This window comes from Simochromis diagramma, unplaced genomic scaffold (genome assembly GCF_900408965.1).
Source record: "Simochromis diagramma unplaced genomic scaffold, fSimDia1.1 OVJJ01000421.1, whole genome shotgun sequence".
In the NCBI taxonomy this organism is placed as follows: domain Eukaryota; kingdom Metazoa; phylum Chordata; class Actinopteri; order Cichliformes; family Cichlidae; genus Simochromis; species Simochromis diagramma.
In genome coordinates this window covers 1,779,613-1,801,461 of record NW_024387250.1, presented here as the reverse complement: position 1 = coordinate 1,801,461, position 21,849 = coordinate 1,779,613, and the positions used below count along the sequence as shown (strand labels likewise).

The window sequence follows — 21,849 nt, the reverse complement described above, 5'->3', positions numbered from 1 at the left end:
TTTGTACACCATGACGTCCACTTCAATGACCTTAATCAACAACAGCCAGGCTGTCTGGTTCTTGCTCCCAGGCAGCTGAAAAGCCTGAAACAGGGATGTCAAACATAAGTCCCGGGGGCCAGAATCAGCCCAGGAAAGACTCCAATCTGGCCCACTGGAAGGCTTTGGAAAATGTGAACTGTATTTTTATAGGTTTTATAGCTAAAAAACCTCCACCATGGCCATTCATATTGCACCAAAGTAAAGCAAAAAGAAGAAAGAAGAATTCCTGATTTTCATTTTTTGTTCACAACTGTAGACATTTCCAACTTTTCCAGTTGGGTCACAGTTAACAGTTAAAGTTAAAAAAGTCAGTTAACAACTTTCTACTTTATTATTACAGGACTTAACTGGGGAATGAACAACTAGAACATTTACTGCCATTTTACACATTTATTTCTGACATATTTCTTTAATATGGCAGATTTGTGGCACAATTAGGCAAGATTTTGTAATTATATAGAAAAACTGAGACTTATTGTTAAAATTGCACTTCATTTTAATTTTCTTAGGGATTAAATGTGTAGTTAGGTTTCTTTACACTAACAGAAAGGGGAGTTATGCTGGTCCAGCCCACTTAAGAGCTAAGTGGGCTGTATACAGTCCACAATGTAAAATGAGTTTGACATCCTTGACCTAAAACTTATGAGAGTTAGACGACAGCTACAGTAGCAACCATGGTTTTGGATCAACTCTGATCCAAAACCACTGTTACTGTGATAATACACCAATGTAAGCATGTAGTGTTAAGAGATAAACACAGAAAAGTCCAAAGGAATCCAACACATTACATCTTTGCAACCTTAAACTTTTATTTTGCCCCAAACAAGCCCACATAATAAGGGTAGCTGAAGGTTTTATGTGACCTTTGGTATCAGATGTTTTTGTTAAAAATACTGACTTACTATAGAAACACAGAAAGGAGTCATTGTGGGTCATGACAGGTTTGGCTGACATTATAGCTTCATTTTCAAGACAGACACAGTTTTCATCAAGTTTGATTTCTGTGGAATTTTAGATAACCTTACGCACATAACCTGAGGCTCCATTTGAGAGTTTTGTTCATTTGTTTTGAGGTTTGGTTGAACAAAGTCCAAGTCCAAACTTTTTAGGAATTCTGAGTAAGATCAGAAAATCCATTGCATGGTTTGTCACCCATGTTGCATAATTTATTGTTAGCAACTGGCTCAACACCACGGAAAAGAAACCACAAATCAACAGTTCAAAGCCAGAATAAAAATGCCGATTGAGAAAGCAATGTGGATTAGATTTTCAATGGTGAGTCAAATTTTGGCACTCTGGATGACAGAAAGTATATGTCTATAGAAACCGGTATGAACAAATGCTAAGGATTTGATAATATGGCGAACAATGTGTTTTCCCCTCCCAGAGGATGCCATTCATCAGCTGTGGAGCACAAATTTCACAAACGCCAACATAGCAAGATGTTCTGTAGTGACCATGCTGAGAGTTGAAGGAGGATCCAGATGACAGATGGAAAAAGGGGCAGATGGTCACCACGGTTATCTCAGTCTTGACTTTACATAGACATGGGATCAATAAAAGAAATGTATAGTCTGTTGCTCGTGGTGATAAATAGTTGGTAACTTATGGATATATTCACACTCAGAACCTTTTAGACATTAGACAACAGACAATACCATCTGGGTGAATATAAGAAAGTAGTTATATAAAATATAATGTTTTATATCCTCCACTTACCCTTATATTTTTTAAATGTAAATCTTTATATCTGTGTATCTTTAAAACATTAAAATTGCACAAAATGAGGGAAAATAGAAAAAAATCAAGAAATCTGATTGTACTCACAGATCTGAACTTAACATTTTGAGTACTGGGACAAAGGAAGTTCACCATTATTACCTAAGACCACAGCCAGCTGAAGAAGTTCTGTCTAATGCATGTGAAAGGTTTCGATACTTAAAAATGTCTCTTGTGACTTTGAAACTTCCTGTTCATTGCAGTTCCAGCTGTGCTGAACACAGGCCAGGCTGTCTCAGCTCAGTCTGTGTCTCACTGTAATGTGACATTCTGGAGTAGACAGCAGTCCACCTCTGTATTTATTCTCTGGCTGCGACAGTACGAAGGGGGTAATGTCTGAGGTCAAGAGGAAACATATCTATCTATCTATCTATCTATCTATCTATCTATCTATCCATCCATCCATCCATCCATCCATCCATCCATCCATCCATCCATCCATCCATCCATCCATCCATCCGTAATCAGCCAATCAAATGGGCAGCTCAATGGGCAAGTAGAAACAACACAACATTAAAGTTGACTTGAACATGTCTACTTGAATGAGGCATGGTTGTTGGTGCCAGATGCTTTGGTCTGAGTATTTGAGAAACTGCTGAATACCACACCCAGACCGCACTTGTGTCAGCTAACAATAGGAAGCTGAGGCGACACACAGGCTCACAAAAACTGGGGAACCGGAGACTGTAAAAATGTTGCTTCCTCAATTTATGCTGCAAGGTTTGAATGGTGGGGTCAAAATTTGAAGTAAACAACATGAAAGGAGGGCTCCATTCCACCTGTGTCATCCCGTTTATGCTCTCAGTGTACTCATCTTCTGATGGCTGCTTCCAGCAGAATTATGCACCATATCACGAAGCTTCAAACAAACTTCATCCAACAGAGTACCTTTGGAATGTGACAGAATGGGAGATTTGCATTTGGATATGCAGCTGGCAAATCTACAGCAACTGTTCAATCTCCCAGGAAAGTTTCCAGCATCTTGTTTAATCTGCCTGCAGTAGTTCTAACAGCAAAATAATGGTCAACCTACTGCTAGAAGAGTGTGCCTAATAAAGTGGCTGTGAGTGTACAATGTACATGAATCAAAGTGTTGCGCTGACATCACTGGTATTCGTGATACACCAAAATTACTCATATATTGGTTTGTGTGGTGCTGTTAGGTAAAATAGGTAGTAACAACCAATGATTTTTACTATTAAATAACCTAAAAACCATTGTAAACTAATAAAATAATAATGTAACAGCATCAGAAAGTGCATCTTATTTCACTGGAGTCCTCAAATGTGCTACTTTTTCCAACCAGCAGTTGCAACCACGAAGATATAAAATTGAATTGCTATTCATTACAGCTGTAATTGTGCTGATCGTACTGTGCTGCATCTCAGGGAAAAACTCCAGGGATCCTTTTATATCCTAGTCCATCCCTGCTGTGTGAGTAACAGCTGCCAAATGGCCACAAATTAAAAATGATACAGTAAAAATGTCTACTGGGACAACAGCTGGGGTTTTTTTGCCCGGCTGCGAAAAGTAAAGATGATAAAAGCTGACATAGAGAGACAAGAAAAGCACTTAGCATGCAAAGTCACAGATATGACTCACTCTTTGTTCATCTTAGTTTGGATGATCGTACGTGTTAAAGTTTTGCAGACAACTGATTGTGTCAGCAAGTGGTCATGGTTCTGCGCTACCTCCAACACACTAAGTGCAAATGAGAACCAAGTACCTCAGAGTTCAAAAACATTCACTTAGTCCAAAGACTCTAAAAGAAGACAGTAGATTATAACAAAAAACAAAACAAAAACAGATGTATGACTCAGAAACTGACCAGACGTGTAGCGAGGTGGTCCAGTAACTTACAGTAAGATACAGTGGTGTGAAAAAGTATTTGAGCCATTAGTGATTTTTTAGTTTTTTTGCACATTTGTCACACTTAAATGTTTCAGATCATCAAACAAAGTGTAAAATTAGATACATTTTAAATTTTAAATTATGGTTTTATTTACTAAAGAAAAAAGCTATCCAAATCTACCTGGCTATATGTGGAAAAGTAATCGACCCCTAAATCTAATAACTGAATTGCACTGAATAAAAACAATTTGGCAAAGAAGAGTGGGCCAAAATTCCTCCACAGTGATGTGAAAGACTCATTGCCAGCTATTGCAAATGCTTGATTACAGTTTTTGCTGCCAAAGTGGTTAACCAGTTATTATGTTTAGGGGGCAGGGCTGGACTGGTAATCTAGCATACTACGCATTTGCCTGGTGAGCCAACGTACTTGTGGGCTGATGGGTCAATATTTCTTTTTTCTTTGTTGATAATTATACAGGCTACAGGCCGGCTTGTGGGGCTGCTGCACCCCGGCCATGCAAGCACTAACAGAAACACATTTGTTCATTAGTGACACTGGATTGCCCAATCAAATCTGGCCCCTACGTTCCCATTGCACTCATGCACCTTGTAGAGTTTATTGTTGAAGACGCTGATAATGATGGACAAACAAAAGTGAAATGGTGCAATATATGTCAAATTAAGTAAATTAAATTAATCATATAAGCAGCAATAGTACCAGCAACAACCCCCTCGTAGTCACAAGAGGCGCTAAACAGAGAAGTGCAGGAGAAGGGATAGCAGTCTCAACAACAGAGTGAGAAAGAGATGGAGGAAGTTCTAAATAACATGATAAGAAAATGGTTGGAAAGTAGAGATTCAAATTTTAAAGTAAAATTAATGACTTCTAGTGATGTGTGAAACCACAATTTTCAGTACGATACCAAGTAAATACAGGACCACTTTTGCCAATACTAATACTGATATAAATACTTAACCTATGAAGACAGCCTATGTAGAGGAGTGCAATATGTCATGAATTATGAGATGAATCATCATGAAATTCATATTCTGAACACATATTAATGACCACAAAATCACTGTGATTTTTACCTTTCACAATAGTTACCTAACAGAACAAAAGAGATCCAATCCCAGTGCGAGCATCAATACTATCAATATTTTGATCGATCTGTCTCCCGCTAATAACCGCTTTGACTAACAGTTAAAGAGTAGTTTTTTATTGTCACATGCATGCACTGCTACTAAGATGTCCGAATCCAACAACAGCTTTACAACCTGATAGAAAAGAAAAACTTTCAATATCAATAATCCAACAAATTGAAATTGAAACAAAATACAGTATGTGTATGATTATTATATATACATACAGTTTCTCTAAAAGCTACACTTTTTATTTAACTAGTATCAGCTAAGATGTGCTAATCCAACGACTGTACCAACCAGATAAAAAAAACCCTGATACACATAATGATAGTTTCAAATATTTTTATGTGCGTATATTTAACTGGACCATTTGCGACCAACCATGGTGGCCTGCTTGGACCAAAAATGCTAGGGCTGATTTTTTTGTCTCAGTCCATACCTGTAAAGGGCCACTTATTATTTTACATACGACGAGACAGGTTGGTGGCTGATTTTTCCCTTGATAAATGAAATCATCATTTAAAAACGTTTGTATTTTCGTCTAATATTAAGCTGGAGCCAGGCCTGGGGAGGGAGCCAGAGGGGGAGCATCCAATGACTGAGCTGTAGGAGCCTTGGGGTCTGGCCGGGTGCAGCCCGAAGGAGCAAATTGGGCCCACCCTCCTGTAGGCCCAGCACCTGCAGGAGGCTCCATATGGGTCGGGTGCAATGTGTGCCGAGCAGCAGTCAGGGGCAGAGGCCCATGACGATCTGATCCCCAACTGTCAAGGCTGGCTATTGAGAAATAGAACGTCACCTCACTGGTGGGGAAAGACCCTAAGATGGTATGTGTGGTTGAGTTATAGTTGGGTTCACCTCAATGCAAGCCTTTGGAATTGCCTTCATTGAGAATTGGCGGCAGAGGAGGGTATTCTTATATCCCCTCAGCTTACTCAGTATATTGCCCTAACTTTTTGGGGTCACTGAGTGAGGTTCTTGAGGGTCCGCCTTCACACCGTCATTCTTGTGGGAGACTTCAATGCTCATGTGGGCAATGACAGTGATACCTGAAGGGGTGTAAGGGAGGAATGGCCTTTCTGATCTGAACCCAGGTGGTGTTTTACTATTAGACTTCTGTGGAACTCATAGTTTGTCCAAAATAAACACCATGTTTGCACATAAATATGTCCTTAAGTGCATGTGGCATCAAGCCAGTGATTGATTATGTAATGGCACCATATGTTCTGGACACTTGGGTGAAGGGAGGAGCTGAGCTGTCAACTGATGATCACCTATCGAGGGTTAGGGGAGGATGCTGGAAAGACCTGGCACACCTAAATATATACTAACAGTGAGCTGGGAACGTCTGGGAAAGGCCTTGGTCTGGGAGATCTTTAACTCCCATCTCTGGCAGAACTTCGACAGCATTCCGACGGAGGCTGGGGACATTCAGTCCAAATGGATCATGTTCTGCGCCTCCATTGCCGAGGCAGCTGCAAGGAGTTTTGGTCGCAAGGTGTCATGGTGAAAATCCCTGAACCTGATGGTGGACACAGTAATCAAGCTGAAGACGGAGTCCTATCGGGCTTGGTTAGCCTGTGGGACTTTGGAGGCAGCTGATGGGTACTGGCAGCCGAAGCTCCACTCACAGGGTGTACAGTGTAAGTGTGGTGCTGCTGAATTCAACTGAGGATATAGTCAGGCAGTCAGGGAATACTTTTAGGACCTCCCTAAACCCACTGACATGCCTTCTGAAAGGGGGACTGGGGACTAGGGGAACTTTAATTTTCGTAATTAAAATGAAAACTTTATGTCTACAGAAACAAAATTATCTACAACTGATACTAACAACTTTTATAGGAAAAAAATTCCAATGTGCTAAACCAAATTACTGATAAGGCATCAGTAGGCAAAAAAGCAACACAAACAAAAACACTTTAAGCATCAGCTGGCTTCAGTTTGTTTGCTAAATTACTCACTGAGGTTTAGATGAACAAGGTCCTTAACTTAAAGATCAAGTGTCAGAAAGAAGAGGGACATGTCTGTAAAGGTTCTCAGTCATCCAGGTCATCGTGGTCTAAAGAGCTTGGAACGAAAAGCGTCTGGACTTCTTTAAGTTTCTTGAAGATGTTTCACCTCTCATCCGAGAAGCTTCTTCAGTTCTAAAAACTGAAGAAGATGAACCATTTTCTTTCCAAGCTCTTTAGACAAAGAAGAGGGATATTTTCACAAAGAGTAACAACTGGTTCAACAGATGCTTAAAAGAGCTCATCTACACCAATAATGAACCCTCTTTTGAAGTGAACTGCTGATAGTCAAGCTATCAGCAGTCCTGACCTGCTGATAGTCAAGCTATCAGCAGGTCAGGATGACACAGTACAGAAATATGAGCAATCCAAACAGTGTGCAGCGCCATGAAATCTGTGCCCCTCATCTGACCCAGTAACCCGTTTCTTCACTTCTGGCTAAAGCATTTTTCTTTACATATGAATCCAAAATTCCAAATTTAGTGGAAAAAGTACCTGTGGATACAGTAGCATGACTGCCTTGTTTAAAGGCACTACTAAATTGTAATCTCAAAAAAGAAAAAAAGAACATCCTATTTTGTATTATATGCAAGGAATGACAAGAACACCCCTGTTGCATGTGAAAATCCTTCTGCTCTAATTTACACAGTAGCACATAAAGGTTCAACACGGGAAAGCAAACAAATTGCAAACAAATTTACAGCTGCATACAATGCAACTCCCACACGATTTTATAAGACAGCATTGTGAAGTGACAATAAAAGCTAAAATCCCTAATTACAGACTAAAGTACAGGAATAAACCTAAGGGAATAAACCCTGAGGTGGATCTGTCTGCTTGATTCTCTTTTAAGTATTCAGGTGGAAAACATGAGTGATAAATGAGTGGAAAATATGCATTGCCTTATCTGTCTGTGTCTCCCATCAGAAGTTTCTCACAGCTGTAAATATGGAGAACATCTGGCCCTCAAATGTAGATCAACAGCAAGGTGAACACAGGTTAGGGACATTTTTTGCCAGCACTTTGTCTTAGGAGAAAGCATGAGCACAGCATATTTCCAATATATCACATGGTTAACTTTAGAACTAACCGGCCATTTCTCAGGACTTCTTGAACTTAAAATGACTTTTGACTTATTGCTTTTGGCTCACAAAAATTAAACCACAGATAGGTAAGCACGCAATTCCACACACGCAAACAAACCTAGATAATCTGAGTAAAGTATAAGTTAGCACCAGGTGAACAGGCACTTCTGCAGGGTTAAAATAAACTATCTGCTTCACAAGTAAGCAAACAAGATTTGCTAATGATCACATCTGGCAAAATTATGGACAAAGGGAGTTACTGAACTTTTGAGAAACTGAGGAAAAATTAAAGAACCAGTAAATAAAGTCATACCAGTGCTATGGATGGAATCATAACATTTACTGAGCTTTTATGCCATCAGACCCATCTCCAATGACAACTGAGCAAAACTGCCTCCCTAAACGGGTTTTGTCAAACCACCCTGAAATCATTTTGGGAACAGCGATCTGTGGTGGATGCATGCAACTGTGCCCAGCTGTGTACTAACCGCAATCAGATAATTGGTTGACAAAATGCAGAGGACAATTTACCAGTAAGCTAAACTTGTGACGTCCACTAAAATTCAACAAAACAGGCAAAAATGACTTGACTAATCCACAAGACTCAGATAAATTACCTAACTAAACATTTAGATGCCTGTACGTCTTAACATCAACATAATTCTTATATCAACTTTCAGCCTAGTTTGACCTAGTTTGTGGCAAGGCTGTACTGGTTTTTACAGCAAAACCCTCATTTTTTATAATGTATTCTGTATGCAAAGGCCTGTTACATGAATGTGAGAATGTAAATACTACTAGAGTATATGTTCATCATTATTACATTATATACATTTACTTTCTGATAAGATATATATCACTATTTCAATCTACAACCCGACACGTGTGTTGGAAAGTAAGATAAAGTCTATTGATTCAACATGTCTTGTTTCTGAATTTCTGATTTGTCCCATCAAGTAAAACAAAATGTACAGAAGTACTAATGTTGAGCAAGCACGCCCTGACTGATGAAGTGTGTCTTCAAACTCTGCAGATCACTGTACTTCAGCCAGATAATGGCTATGAACCAAGCTTTCCACTTTCAAGCTGGGAAATCTGAATGTATCATTGTGCTCCAAAGTTTCGCTGAATTGAGTTACAAAAATGGACATGCAGATTTAAAACATGTGCCTTGAGTTGACAACACAGTCAACAAATCTTAAAAGATGTTCAGCAAAGGCTGTGATATTATAACGTAGAATCTATATTTTAGATTTTATTTTTTATAAGTATTCTTGCTTTGGATATTTTCAAAGGAATGCGTTGCTTTATTAAAAAGGCACTATATATGTTGTTAGTCACTAAAAGCATGTTGGTATAAAGCAGCACTGTAATGGCAATTCAAAGTAAACACATATCTTTTCTGTTTTCTTTGGTGCAACTCCCCACATTCCATGAATTGTTTTCTTCTAGATTGATGGCAGGCCAGGCAAAGATAAACAGTTTTAAATCCTTGTGGATAACTTTTAATAATTCATAGATCACAGAACAACCCCTGCAACAGACTGGCAACCTGTGTAGGGTGTACTCTGCATCTCGATCCGTGATAACTTTGATAAGCTCCAGCCTAACCATTAGCAAAAGAAGATGGATGGATGACAGCACAAACTAAACCCTTTCAATATTTTTTTTTAATTGAAAGCAGCTTTGAGTCACAAGTGAGTAAAGATAGCACAGGTCACATGATTTTTCATTACTGAGGCATTTTGACCGTGGGTGATGTAACTTAGCATTAAACGATTCACGCTATTGAGTACAGAGCTCACAGTGTCTATGATCTGAAGATTCCTGCATGCATATGCACCTATGCCCTGGCTCCAAGGATTGGATTCTGTAAGGTTTTATCCCAGTCAAACAAGTGCAGGATCAGGAAGTTCTAGTTTCAGAGTTTTGCTGACTTATGATCGCTTCAATGGGAGAAGCCCCAATAATAAAACTGGCTGAAGTGCCATTATAGTAAATCCAGTCTCCGGTGTGGTACTAGAATCCAGACTGAACACTTAGATGTATCAGACATGAAAATGTGGCTACCGGAAGCAAAGATAAAAAAAACGAATGACAAAAGATCCTGTAGCAATCTGTCTTGATGTGTTACATTGTGTACAGCAATCAACCAGCTCGGAAACCAGCTTGTTTGCTTTTGCTTATTTAGGTCTGATGGCTGCAGTGTTTTGGTTCCCTGCTGTGTGTAGTCTTTCGTTGGCTCATTTTCATTCATCTTCAGTCCTGAAAGCCCTTGAACCTAACCACCAGAGGAATGTTTTTTCTTTGTTTGTTAAGCAACTTAACACAGGCCTATGAATCATTTAAGCAAAGAAATACCAAACTCAAGGGATGAACCAGTGTTGTATCTATGCATCACAGACAATTTAACCGGAACCAGTTTTAAACTTTGCTACCAGTCACAGAGAATCAGGGAGAAAAGGATGAGTTATGCCAACTTACAAAAGAACTGGACTAAAAATCAGTGTCAACAGGTCTTGTGGAATGATAAATCCAATATTTTTATGGGGGCTTTTTAGCCTTTATTGTGATAGGAAAGTGCAGAAAAGACAGGAAAGCTGAGTGAAAGACTAGGGGAAGAATGCATAAAATGACCTTGGGGCAAATTTGAAACCAGACCTCTTCATTAGTCTTATAATATATGGGAGGCTTGCTGAACTTACTGAGCTAAACTGGCACCCCAATGAATTGTTGTTCTATGTATGAAGGAGATAAAGAGAGAGGTACAGCCATCTGTAAGACACAGAAGGCTCTGTCATGGCTCGGTGCTGGATTTCAGCCAGTAGCATTAGGGATATTGTCGAAACTGATGGAATTATGGATGTAGAGAATTACCATCAATTGAACACTTTCAGTCATGAATAGGCCTCCCCAGAGCTTGGACCTCCACATTATTGAAGCAGTTTGCATCCATCTTTACGGAATCAAAGGAATCAAAGGCAGCCAACATCCAAAGAAGAAGAGCTTTGGATGTTTTTAAGAAGCCTGGAGAACTATTCCTGAAGACTACATAAAGAGGAGTTCAAGATGTGTTGAAGAATAATGATTGTCATACCAAAAATTGACTTTCAGTCACTGGAATTATAGAATCTGTACTTTTGGCTTGCATGAATTCACTTGTTTCAAAAAAAAAATGCTGCACCTATTTCTTATTTTCATAGCATAATGTAAAGAAATGAACAGTACCTCAAGATTTTTGTATAGTATTGTAGATATCGCACTATAGACTGCATAGTTACATAGGCTACCTTGCTCACTAACCTAGCTAGGGTTAGCTCCCTACAAAAAAAAGGTGAATATTGCTAAAATGTTAAACTCAGTTCAATCCACAAACTGATAGATGACATCAAGTAAATCATTTGTCACATTTAAAGTATTGTGTTGACTATACTACGCAGTGAGTACAGACAAAGACACCTTAATAAGTCGTCCCAGAGGAGATCATTCAGTTTTCATTGGAATATGAAGCAACGATATTTTATTGAGGCACATCATTGCATATTTATCTATGCACAAAAACAAACAGTAATCAGAGTCTTACCTGTGGTGTAGCAGGGTTGAAGGCCACATTAAGCACAGTGTCTGAGTGGTTTTGTAATCTGTGGAGATAGTTGCTGCTACGGATGTCGTACACATAGGCCTGCAATTAAGGACACAATGAATGTATACAGAAGCATAGTGTGTACCATTGTACTTACAACACACAATTATGTTCTGACGAGCATGATGATAATACAGATCAACTTGAGTATCATTTCAGCTTCAAGGGTAAATGTTTATCTTTTTTTGTACTTCCAGACACAAATGACATTTAATATACAGTGCATGTATATAGTAAAATGTCCAGCCAAGATTGATTGCTAGGGGTAAATGTCCAAAGCCCAAATTTCTTGTAAACAGGAGTATTAAAGCGATTAAAGCTTGTCCAGAAATCAGACATGTAGCAGACACTAAAAATCACGCCAAAGTCAATCATCCTTCGTGCTGGACTAATCTCAAAATAACTGAAGTTCAATAGAGTAAATAAACAGGGAATTTTAGCAGTTTTTCAGTAATTAACAAAATCTGTAATTTATCAAAACACGGTTTGCATTCTTTTTATGTCCTATGCTTCTTCTTATATTTACTGAGTAGTTTCCTGATTCCCGAGTGCTCGGATAACCTATGATATAAATAATGGTAAACAGTGATGAAGAAGGTCACTTTAAACACCTGAGTGTTGGATGCTGATTTTCAGCTTTAAAAACTGTGTAAGCGTAAATTTTAATGTTAAAGCATAAATACTCATACTGAAGTTTGTTGCACAGACAGATCTCAAAATAGTGAACATCTCAAAATCAAGCTGCCATTACCAATTATAACAAAGCCTTGCAGATACTACGTGTTACTAGTGTATTTTGCTTTGAGGTAGTTAGGAATTGTTAATCGCCCCTGTGGGAGTTGTGGATTTTATACTTCCTCTTGTTGATTTAAAAAAGAAAACCCCCAAAAATCGTTAGCGTACTGAATGTCTCCATCTGTTTCATTTGAGACCTTAGAACAGAAAGTTTGTTATGGTATGCTTTTTCTAAATATAATCAGTAAGTTTTTAGAAAAATGCATTAACCTCAGTGCCATAAGGACAGATAAAAACAGATGTGGGGATGTCTGCTACAAGATGAAGACTCATCAAATTCCTGCAGCTGTTTTGTATCATGTTTCCCCGAAAAAAAGAAAAAAAAAACCCTGCTTCAATTGAATCCTGTCAAAAGAGTGACTCCTGTCTAAGGCTTATGAAGTGTGTGATGCCTGAAAGGGATTTAGGTATATGGAAGAAAAAAGTTATCTTAGGAATGTTTTAATATCACATGGATCACATGATGTATTAGTTTATGTCAATAGTAACTGAAACGGAGCAGAGCCCAGGGTCAGGAGGGTTTGCAATATATCACTGAGCATATATTCTGATTAATAAATTGATAATTAAGTCACAGTTTCATGATAAGAAATAATACATATTTCATCTGTATATAGAAAAGCTTAATATCAGCCATGCTAAAATGATATTCCACTTCGGTTACTTTTGGGCTAAGTTTTTTGGAAAATGTGTAATATGATCTAGGGAGTCTTTTTTAGACTATTCAGGTTCCTTTTTTTTTTTTTCCATGATTGCTTTTTGATATATTAAGACAAGTACAAATGTGTCTGGCTCATATAAGTCTCAAGGCAGCTACAAATAAATACGATGTAGCTCACTACCGTATACTCTCCCGGTTTCCAAGAAACGCTGGAAATGACCGATCTCAACAGAGATGCAAAAGTCTGTGCTGTGCTGAGTCCCCATAATTAATAAGAATCAGCAGCATGCATATATTATTCCACTGCTTTCAACAAGCACGTATACGAGAAGAACAGAGAGATGGATAAGGAAAAGGGAGGCTGTCTTCTGGAAACGTCTTGAAAGTCAGGCAAGCTCTGGAAAAGCAATTAAACAGTTGTGCTTCAACATGAATGTTGACTTCTTTGGAAAAAGGGTTGAATCCAAATAAAAATCTCCGAGTCAAGCACAAACAGTCCTTTCCTTAAATGGAGGTAAAACTGATAAAGATATTAATCATTTTTGCTGCTATTTTTACCTTCCTAAGGTCAGTTATGTTGTAGTTTTAACTTGGATGACAACGTTTATTAGCCAAACATTAGCAGGTAGAGAACTCTAAAACTAGGGTGCCACATGTGAGACAGCTCTGGCATCCATGCGAGCAAGTCTGAGACTGAAAGTGAATCTATAGGAAGGAGGATCGGGGGAGCAGGCGGTGAGGAGATACGGCATCTTGGGAGATATGAAAAGGTTAGGGTTTGGGAATTAATTTTTAAAGTTAATCTTGTAGGTCTCAGTGATTTTGCGATGAGTAGAGGTATTATATAATTAGTGGATTTAGAATCAGTCTTGTTGAAGCCATCACATTTTGCCAAACCAAGGCCATAGCTTTTTTTCTTTGTCCCGAACTGAACCACTTGGTTCTACAGTGCACAAGTCACGTGTTTGGTTTGCTTTCCTTCTTAACACCAGTTTGAGTGATCTTACCTGTAGTGTCCTGTAATGGTACAATTTAAATTTCCATTTCTACCAACTCCTCCAAAAGCCATTCTGAATACCTGTGCCATGGGCATTTCGCCAAGCAGGATCATGTAACATAAATGTTTTACAACCAGGACATGTATATCTATTTTATGTCTATATTATGTCTAAAATACTTGGCCATCTCTCAGGTGCTGTGTCAGGTCTTTGCTGGATTATTCCTGTTTCTTAAGGACATGAGATGCACTTGATCAGTGTGTCCGATGACATCAGAAAGCCAACTCTGCTTTTAAGTGCTTTTTACGTTAGTTCTGCATAACCTATGTAGACTTTATCAATCAATAAATAAATCAAGCAAACCGTCTGACACTTTGACCTCACCCTCAACCAGGCTGCCCATCCCTGAGTCTGGTTCTGCCAGACATTTCTTCCTGTTAAAAGGGAGCTTTTCCTTCCCACTGTTGCCAAATGGATGCTTGTAGTGGGTTGTTTGACTTGTGGGGTTTTCAGTTATTGTACAATCTTTACCTTACATTATAAAGCACCTTGAGGCAACTGTTGTTGGTGCAATATAAATAAACCTGAATTGAACTTTTATAGGAAAAAACAAGATGAAGAACAGCCTAGATATTGCAAAAGGTCAAAACTTTTCTGTTTCACTTTATAATGTTTTAATCCCTATGATGATTTTTTTTTATCTGTTTGCAATGTATACAGGTGGCTTTGATGGACCCAGTGAGACTGCTTACACAGTTATCCTCAGAGCCTGTGGCAATGAAGCGTCCACATGGCGAAACGGCTGAAGAGCAGGGCTGGCAGCGATTTACATGGTTCTCATAACGCCGTACACACCTGGTGAGAAGAAGCACACAGTCGTAAGAAATCACTGATGTTAATAAATTCAAACAACTTTATGTGACGGACAGACTTGATGCGTGACCAGTGATCCTTTATATTAGTTTGTATGTTATAAGGTAATCTAAAAGGTTTTACTGGGTCTAGTAAACTTAAAATAAATGTTTGGGAACTGGGATATCTTTGCTATGCATGCTATTTCACAGTGCACACATTACGATGCTGAAGCGTTGAGCTGAAGGTGCAAAATATATGGAACAGAAGGAGAACGGCACTCCATGGACTGCTTTACAAACAACTGAACCAGCTGAGCACAGGGAGTTGAGCATGACTCAAGGAAAACACAGGAAAGAGACTTCGTTAATGAAAAATGTTTCCCTCATGCAACTTCTGTGCTGTTTCATTTGGTTTGCAAAGGCATGTAATGTCTTTGCAATGCCACTAACAGGTAACTAAGCTAGTGCCTCTATATGGGCTGGCATACTGGCAGGCCAGTCCTTTGACAGCATCTGGTGAGAGCATGTCTTTGACATTCACATGCTAATGTCATTAAGTTGGGCTAAAAGTAGGACATATTCACCGACCATAAAGAAATCTGATATACCCAGTACCAGAACTTTATGGAACTTATAATGTTGAGTTGGTGCTAAGACTGTGCCAGAAAACTGTTGATTCAGTTTAATGGCATGCTTACTTTCATTGCTCTTCTCTCGTATTCAATGGGATTACTTAATTATCTATTTTTTTCAAGATGACGACATTGTCAGCTGACTATGACATTTGCTCATGTAGCCCTCAATAAAAAGGCCATATGACAGAACAGAGGCAACAAGATGGGACAGTCCATAGGTTTTGCTCTTCAGATTTTGGAAAGATTTCGAACAGTTATTTCTTAAATAATGAACTTTTTCGTCACAAAAAAACTTCTTTTCTTTTATAATACACAAACTTTCTGTCTGTGTTTGCTTCATTTTTCATCAACTCCTACAAGATCAGGAGTTTAGCAGTCAAACTTGACATGCAGGTACATTTTAGGCCCATGAAGGTTCTTATCTATATCAGCAATGGTTACAGGTGCATCTTCACCATATAAAAGTGTTTTATCAATTTAAATTTACGACGATAAAGTCTTATTTATATCCACAAAAGCTATTTTTAAAATCATACATTATAACTATATAGTGTTGCCTAGCAACAACCTAGCAACAAAACCAATTTTTGTATGTATGCACTGAAAATTATGAAAGAGGATTAGGGCCACTGGGGGAAAAAAAGTGGTCACGTTTTTATTTTCTTCTTTTCCAGACTGACTTTTTTCTTGGAATTCTGACTTTTTCCTCTGAATTATTTTTTCTCAGAATCCTGACTTTAATCTCAGAATAATTTTTTCTCAGAGTTCTGTAAAAGAAGAAAAAAAAAAAGACTTGCTCACTTTTTTTTTCGGTGGCCCTAATCCTCTTTCGTAAAAAATACCTCATAGAAACATCATTTGAATTTCAACAGCACAAACAGGCCAAACAATACTGTAGCACATAGAAGTTATTACTTGTTCTGTTTTCTAGGGCAACATTACTACATCTTAACATTTCTGCGCTGCAACAGTGCTTACACAAATTGTCACTACTGCACTTTAAAAAACACTTTAGCAGTTCACAGTAAGCACTCATCTGGTTTTCTAGGCCAGAGCGTGAAGATAATGTTTTGACTGAAGAAGGGAAGATGAGTTAAACACATACACACTCTATGTTGTGTAAGTGATAACTATCTGGCATTTTACAGATCACTACACCAGAGGGTATGATCCTCTTGAGTGAGAGCCGATACAGTTATTGAATCCACTTGGGTATTCGGTGTAATCATCAAGGTAATCAGCAGGGTAATCCTAGCTCATTATATTCTGCCAATACATTTCAGAATATTTAACTGCCCCAGAGCATATCAGATAAGAGCTGGCTTTTTCTTAATATTACTTCATGTAAATACATTGTTTATGTATTTCTTCACATAGATTCAGACGGATTAAATTATGGAAAGAGAAGCAGATCACCATCTGTTCTCTATTTTTAGAATCAGCATGTCATCGATTTTGAATCATGCTTAATGCTGGTGTGTACACCCTTCAACTGGAACATTGCATACATATCAAAATACAAGTGGTGACTGAAAGGTTATGGCTTTAAAAGTACTTTAACCAATATAGTGGATCTATACAGTATACTAAACTAATTGTTTGGCAAAGTGGCCATGGTCATCACGTGCTGATGGACAACAGCTGTCCTGGCAATCCTGCAGCTGTCAAACGAAACATGACCACTTATTTAATCAGCACCTTCTAAGAAAATGCCTGGTCTGATTGAGTTCCTGAGTAATCTTATTCTCTGCTTGTCAGCACAAATTCAGTGCATCATCGTATAAAATTTTTCGATGAAAAGACATTTCCATTTTAACTATTGTGCATTTCCTTTGAAATAATTTAACGCCATTACAATTATCATGGGATAGAGACAACATTTGCGTCACATATCTGAAATGTCCGGTACATATAAGGGTCAGTTCATCAAACTTACACACACACGCACACAGTTGTGTTTTCATATCCTTGTGCGGACATCTAATTGACAAAATGCTTTCCCTAGCCACTTACCCTAAACCTAACCATCAAAAGTGAATGCAAAGCCCTAACCCTTACCCTATTCCGAACGCATAACCTAATTCTATCCCTGACACTAAAACCACATTTTGAGTCTCAAAAATGCCTTTAAACTTATGGGGCGATAAATTTTGTCCCCATAAGGGACTTGTTGGTCCCCGCAAGTTTAGTAAACTTTGAATTTTGGGTCCCTGCAAAGATATTTGATAAACAATTTTAACACTGATTTGATTACTTTGATTAGCAGTAAACAAGACTGAAATATTTATTTAGTGGCCTGGTGCCATGTTTTGTGGTTAATAGTCGTTAATTGTTTTCATCCATGCGTATGTTTCACCTCCAAAGAACTCTGCGTACTGAGGGATGTTTGATAAAACCTCTTAAAATGAGGGGTTGACCTAGAAACGAGCCACAAATATTTATCAGATATCATTAAGATTTGATGGAGGGACGGAAGAGGAGTTACACATGGAAGCAGCTTCAGACATGAAAGAATGAAATACTTAATAATGCCGTTCAACTCGGCCCAAAAAAAAAAGAAGAAAGGAAAAAAAAAAATCCAAATCACTGATGAATGTTTGTGTAAGAAAATGTTGAAGTTAGTCGAATATAAGGTCATCTTTAAAGTCTCAACAAAAGAAGTGTAATAAAAATGATTTCTTCCCTAACGTTCTTGGACTTATGAGAATCTGGAGGATTTGGTGAAATAACACTAGACTCAGAAGCCAACCTTCATCCAGGTTTGTCAACAGGTGATAAAGGTTGAATAGGAATGTTACAAATTTTGGCAAAATAATTTCATAATGAAAAAGACATTTTCAGAATTTCCAAGCATATTGATCACTATCACTTCCTTCAATGTACAGTATTAGGAGAACATCTTGAGCTAGCCCTCATTTCCTTATATTTTGCTAACAAGGAGACATTCTAATCCTTTCTTAAAGTAGTCTTGTGCAAGAGTTATCCAGGCTTCAGTCCAATGCTTGTACCTGACTGTCTTCAGAGGAATGTTTTTGTTTTTGTTTGTTTGTTAAACCACTTAACTTTTACCTATGAATCATTTAAGCATAAAAAAGCCACTAAATCAAGGGATGACCAGGAGTGTCTTCATCTTTATCTTTTGGCACTTTGTTACTACCAGCCAGTTGCAAAGACACACATTTTCTTCCCATTTCTTTATCTGGCTTTATCAAAATGCTAAAGATAAAAGAATTTTGCAGATCTAAAATAGTATTTTGCACTAACAAGGTAATTCCAACAGAGCTATTAGCTGAAAACTTGGCATGTCTGTACATGTTGTGCAGTATGCCCTTAAAAAACATCAGTGGAAACTAGACAAGTGCAGCACAAAAGATGAAGAGGCATCTGAAAAGAATTCTTTCATACTGATGACTCCAAATTTGACATTTTTAGTTCAAATTGTTGTCAATGTGTACAGAGGAGGTACAACAATGAGAACATTAGCTACTGATACAACAGTGCTCATGGTGTTGAAAATATGAACGCCGAAAAGTACAATGAGATTGTGATCCACCCGTGAAATACCATCTAGAAAGTCGGCGACAATGCTTACCAATTTAAAAAACTAAAATGTTAAAAACAAAAAAAAAACAAAAAACAACAGAAGTCGACAAACTGATCTGTGACATCAGGGTTACTTGATCTTTTATATACTTTGCTCAAAACTTTTGCAAAAAGAAATCTTATGTAGTAAATCATTTACTACATAAGATTGTTGTAGTAGCATTTACAGCATTTACAGTAATTGCTAATGCATTTACTGTAAATGCATTAGCAATTACTGTAAATGCATTAGCTACTGATACAATAGGTTTTGAACATGATTTCCCTTTAAGAAGCAAGAGACTACAGTAGACTACAGTAGATTATAAAGCACCATTTTCCTTGCCTTATGATCATATTACGAGTACATTCAATACAAATTGCACAGAATATGTTACAATAATACAGACCTAAGTGTTCGAAGGTCCCAAATCTTCATACCATCAGTGACAGCACTGGTCAGGAAGAGGTTGTATGAATCTGGAGCCTGTGAGCTAAACGCTGATCCCTTTAATGATACACAATGAACAAAACAGCTTAGTCAGCACAAGCTTTACCTGAAAATGGATATAAATCTTCATTTTTTCCCTAAATTTTTTATTACTATACTATTAGTATAATGTATACTACTTCAAAACAGAAGGTGATATTTAAAAAAAAATCATGCTGGGCTGTAAAAACAAAAAACGGAAGCAAAAGTGAGGTTAGGTGGGAGTGTCTTAGTGTCATCACTGTTTTTTAGTTAAATAGAAAAGCAAAGAACTTCCACTACAAATCTATCCATCTATTCCACACAGCTCTTTCAGACCAACTTATTGAATGCTATAGGTAAATGTGTAAGAGAGAAAAGCTTAGGGAGAGCCGGAGAGAAAAAGAGTTAGAGAGAGAAAGAAGCGGTGGGGGGGATTGTTTAGATTTCCACTGAAAGTGTGAGAACGGCAGCCTGAGAGGGCATTTCCAGTTCTTTTTTTCCGAGAAGTCCTGCGCTGTGATGAGTTCCAGGTGAATTTTGTCAAAAAGGCGATGGAAATTTCAAGTAAGAAAAGCTGCTTCTCAAAATGCAGTTCCTGATGTTTGGTGAGCCTCAGGAGGAGAACCAATAGTGAAGGGAAAAAATGTGTGTAGACTCCAAGCAGGAGCAATGCTACTAATCCTACGGCACCCAAAGGCCCCTTAGGCCCCCAGGCGGAGAATCCCACAGTGACATCAATAGCCAAGCTAAAAACAACACACCACAGGCTTTCCGCAATGTAATGCACACAATAGCTAGCGTGACAAAGAACAAGCACCTCTGGGCTGAAGGAATAAAGTCAGCTGTGTGCAAGAGTGAATTGCAGCTGAATGCTTTAATGCACTTCATCCATACCACAAGGTGCAGTGTATCCAGCTAATCCAGGCTGGCCCGAGTGTAAAGCAAGTTGAGGTAAATGTGACCAAAGTCAGTATCTAAGGGTCAGTGGGTACAAGCCTCCTTCATACCAAAACATATACTTTTCTGCATCTACTAAGTTACATGAGCATCTGTACAATAGGTAATTATTTTTATATATTTTTTATAATAAAAGTTAATGGGTTTGTTGCTGTTACAAAGCTGGCAAGCATTCTTATGACTCTTGTATGTAGAGATACCAGTCCCTCCATATCACTGTAACATGTGAGGCAATAAAAATGCTAACTATAAGCTGAATAAATAAATGAGACTTGAATAAATGAATTTTATAGTTTCACTGTGAGTGATGCAATATTCTTCATAGCACTATAATAGATGTGGACGCCGGCCCAAGCTGTCTACTTATTAGACACCAACAAATTGAGTCCAGATTGGTTCAAGACAGTGATGTGGAAGTAAGGCCACATAAACCCAGACTGCATCATGGAACAGCTTTACTCCAAGGCCATCATCCAGCATCATCCTCCCGCCATCCCCTATGGCAGTCTTAATCCTCCTGCGCTACGGAGTAACATTCAAGATGAATGATACTGATGATGGCATGTCCTGTCTGTCTGTCACGGAAATGTTTGTATAACCATGATTTTTGTTTTTAACCATGACCTTTTTCATTCACACCACAAACGTAACACTTTTATTGCCTCAAAAACGATCCGTGTCTTGTGCCTTACGTAACTTGCGAAACACTCATAGATGCCTTATGTAAGACTATTACATCTGCCAAATAGTAGCCCCTTCAAGGGTAAAATGGAAGATGAGGCTCACACCAGTAATCGGTTCCAAGTCAAGCAAATTCTTCGCTTTTTGGGTTTGATCTCAACATCATCCAATCTGCGTATGGACTGAGGAGATGTCTCTGCCTCTATCAAAGATCGGAGGTTAAGGCCAGGTTTAGTCAGATTATGAATGAGAAAAGACGTGAAAAAGATTTGACAACGCTCAGCAGCATAAAAACTTAAATATGTGCCTTTCAAAAAAATGCATTTGTATTAAAGAACACTATCATTATCAGGATAAGTGCAATGTTTATGGTGAAAAATCTTTTTTAGTAAAGAGTTCTGTTCCTTTAGGCCAAGCAATGATTGAATTCAATTCACTTTTATTTATATAGTGCCAAATCACCACAACAGTCATCTCAAGGTGCTTTATACTGTAAGCTAAAGACCCTGCAATGCAAGAGAGAAAACCTCAACATCAAACAACCACCTGTGAGCAAATACTTTGCGACTGTGGAAAGAAGAAAACTCCGTCAGAACCAAGTTCAAGCAGGGGGAACCATATGCTGCGACAGGCTGGGGGTGAGGGGAGGAAGACGGGACAAA

General features: G+C 38.3%; 1 protein-coding gene across 1 annotated transcript in view; it reads right to left on the bottom strand.

The window, feature by feature from the left end:
• Positions 1-21,849, bottom strand: part of wdr27 (WD repeat domain 27) — a 46,544-nt gene that overhangs the window by 5,286 nt on the left and 19,409 nt on the right. The window contains exons 21-23 of the mRNA XM_040002026.1: positions 19,488-19,585; positions 14,759-14,861; positions 11,493-11,591 (exon numbers count right to left, since the gene is read on the bottom strand). Coding sequence (XP_039857960.1) covers positions 11,493-11,591; positions 14,759-14,861; positions 19,488-19,585 — 300 coding nt within the window. The remainder of the gene's footprint in view (positions 1-11,492; positions 11,592-14,758; positions 14,862-19,487; positions 19,586-21,849) is intronic.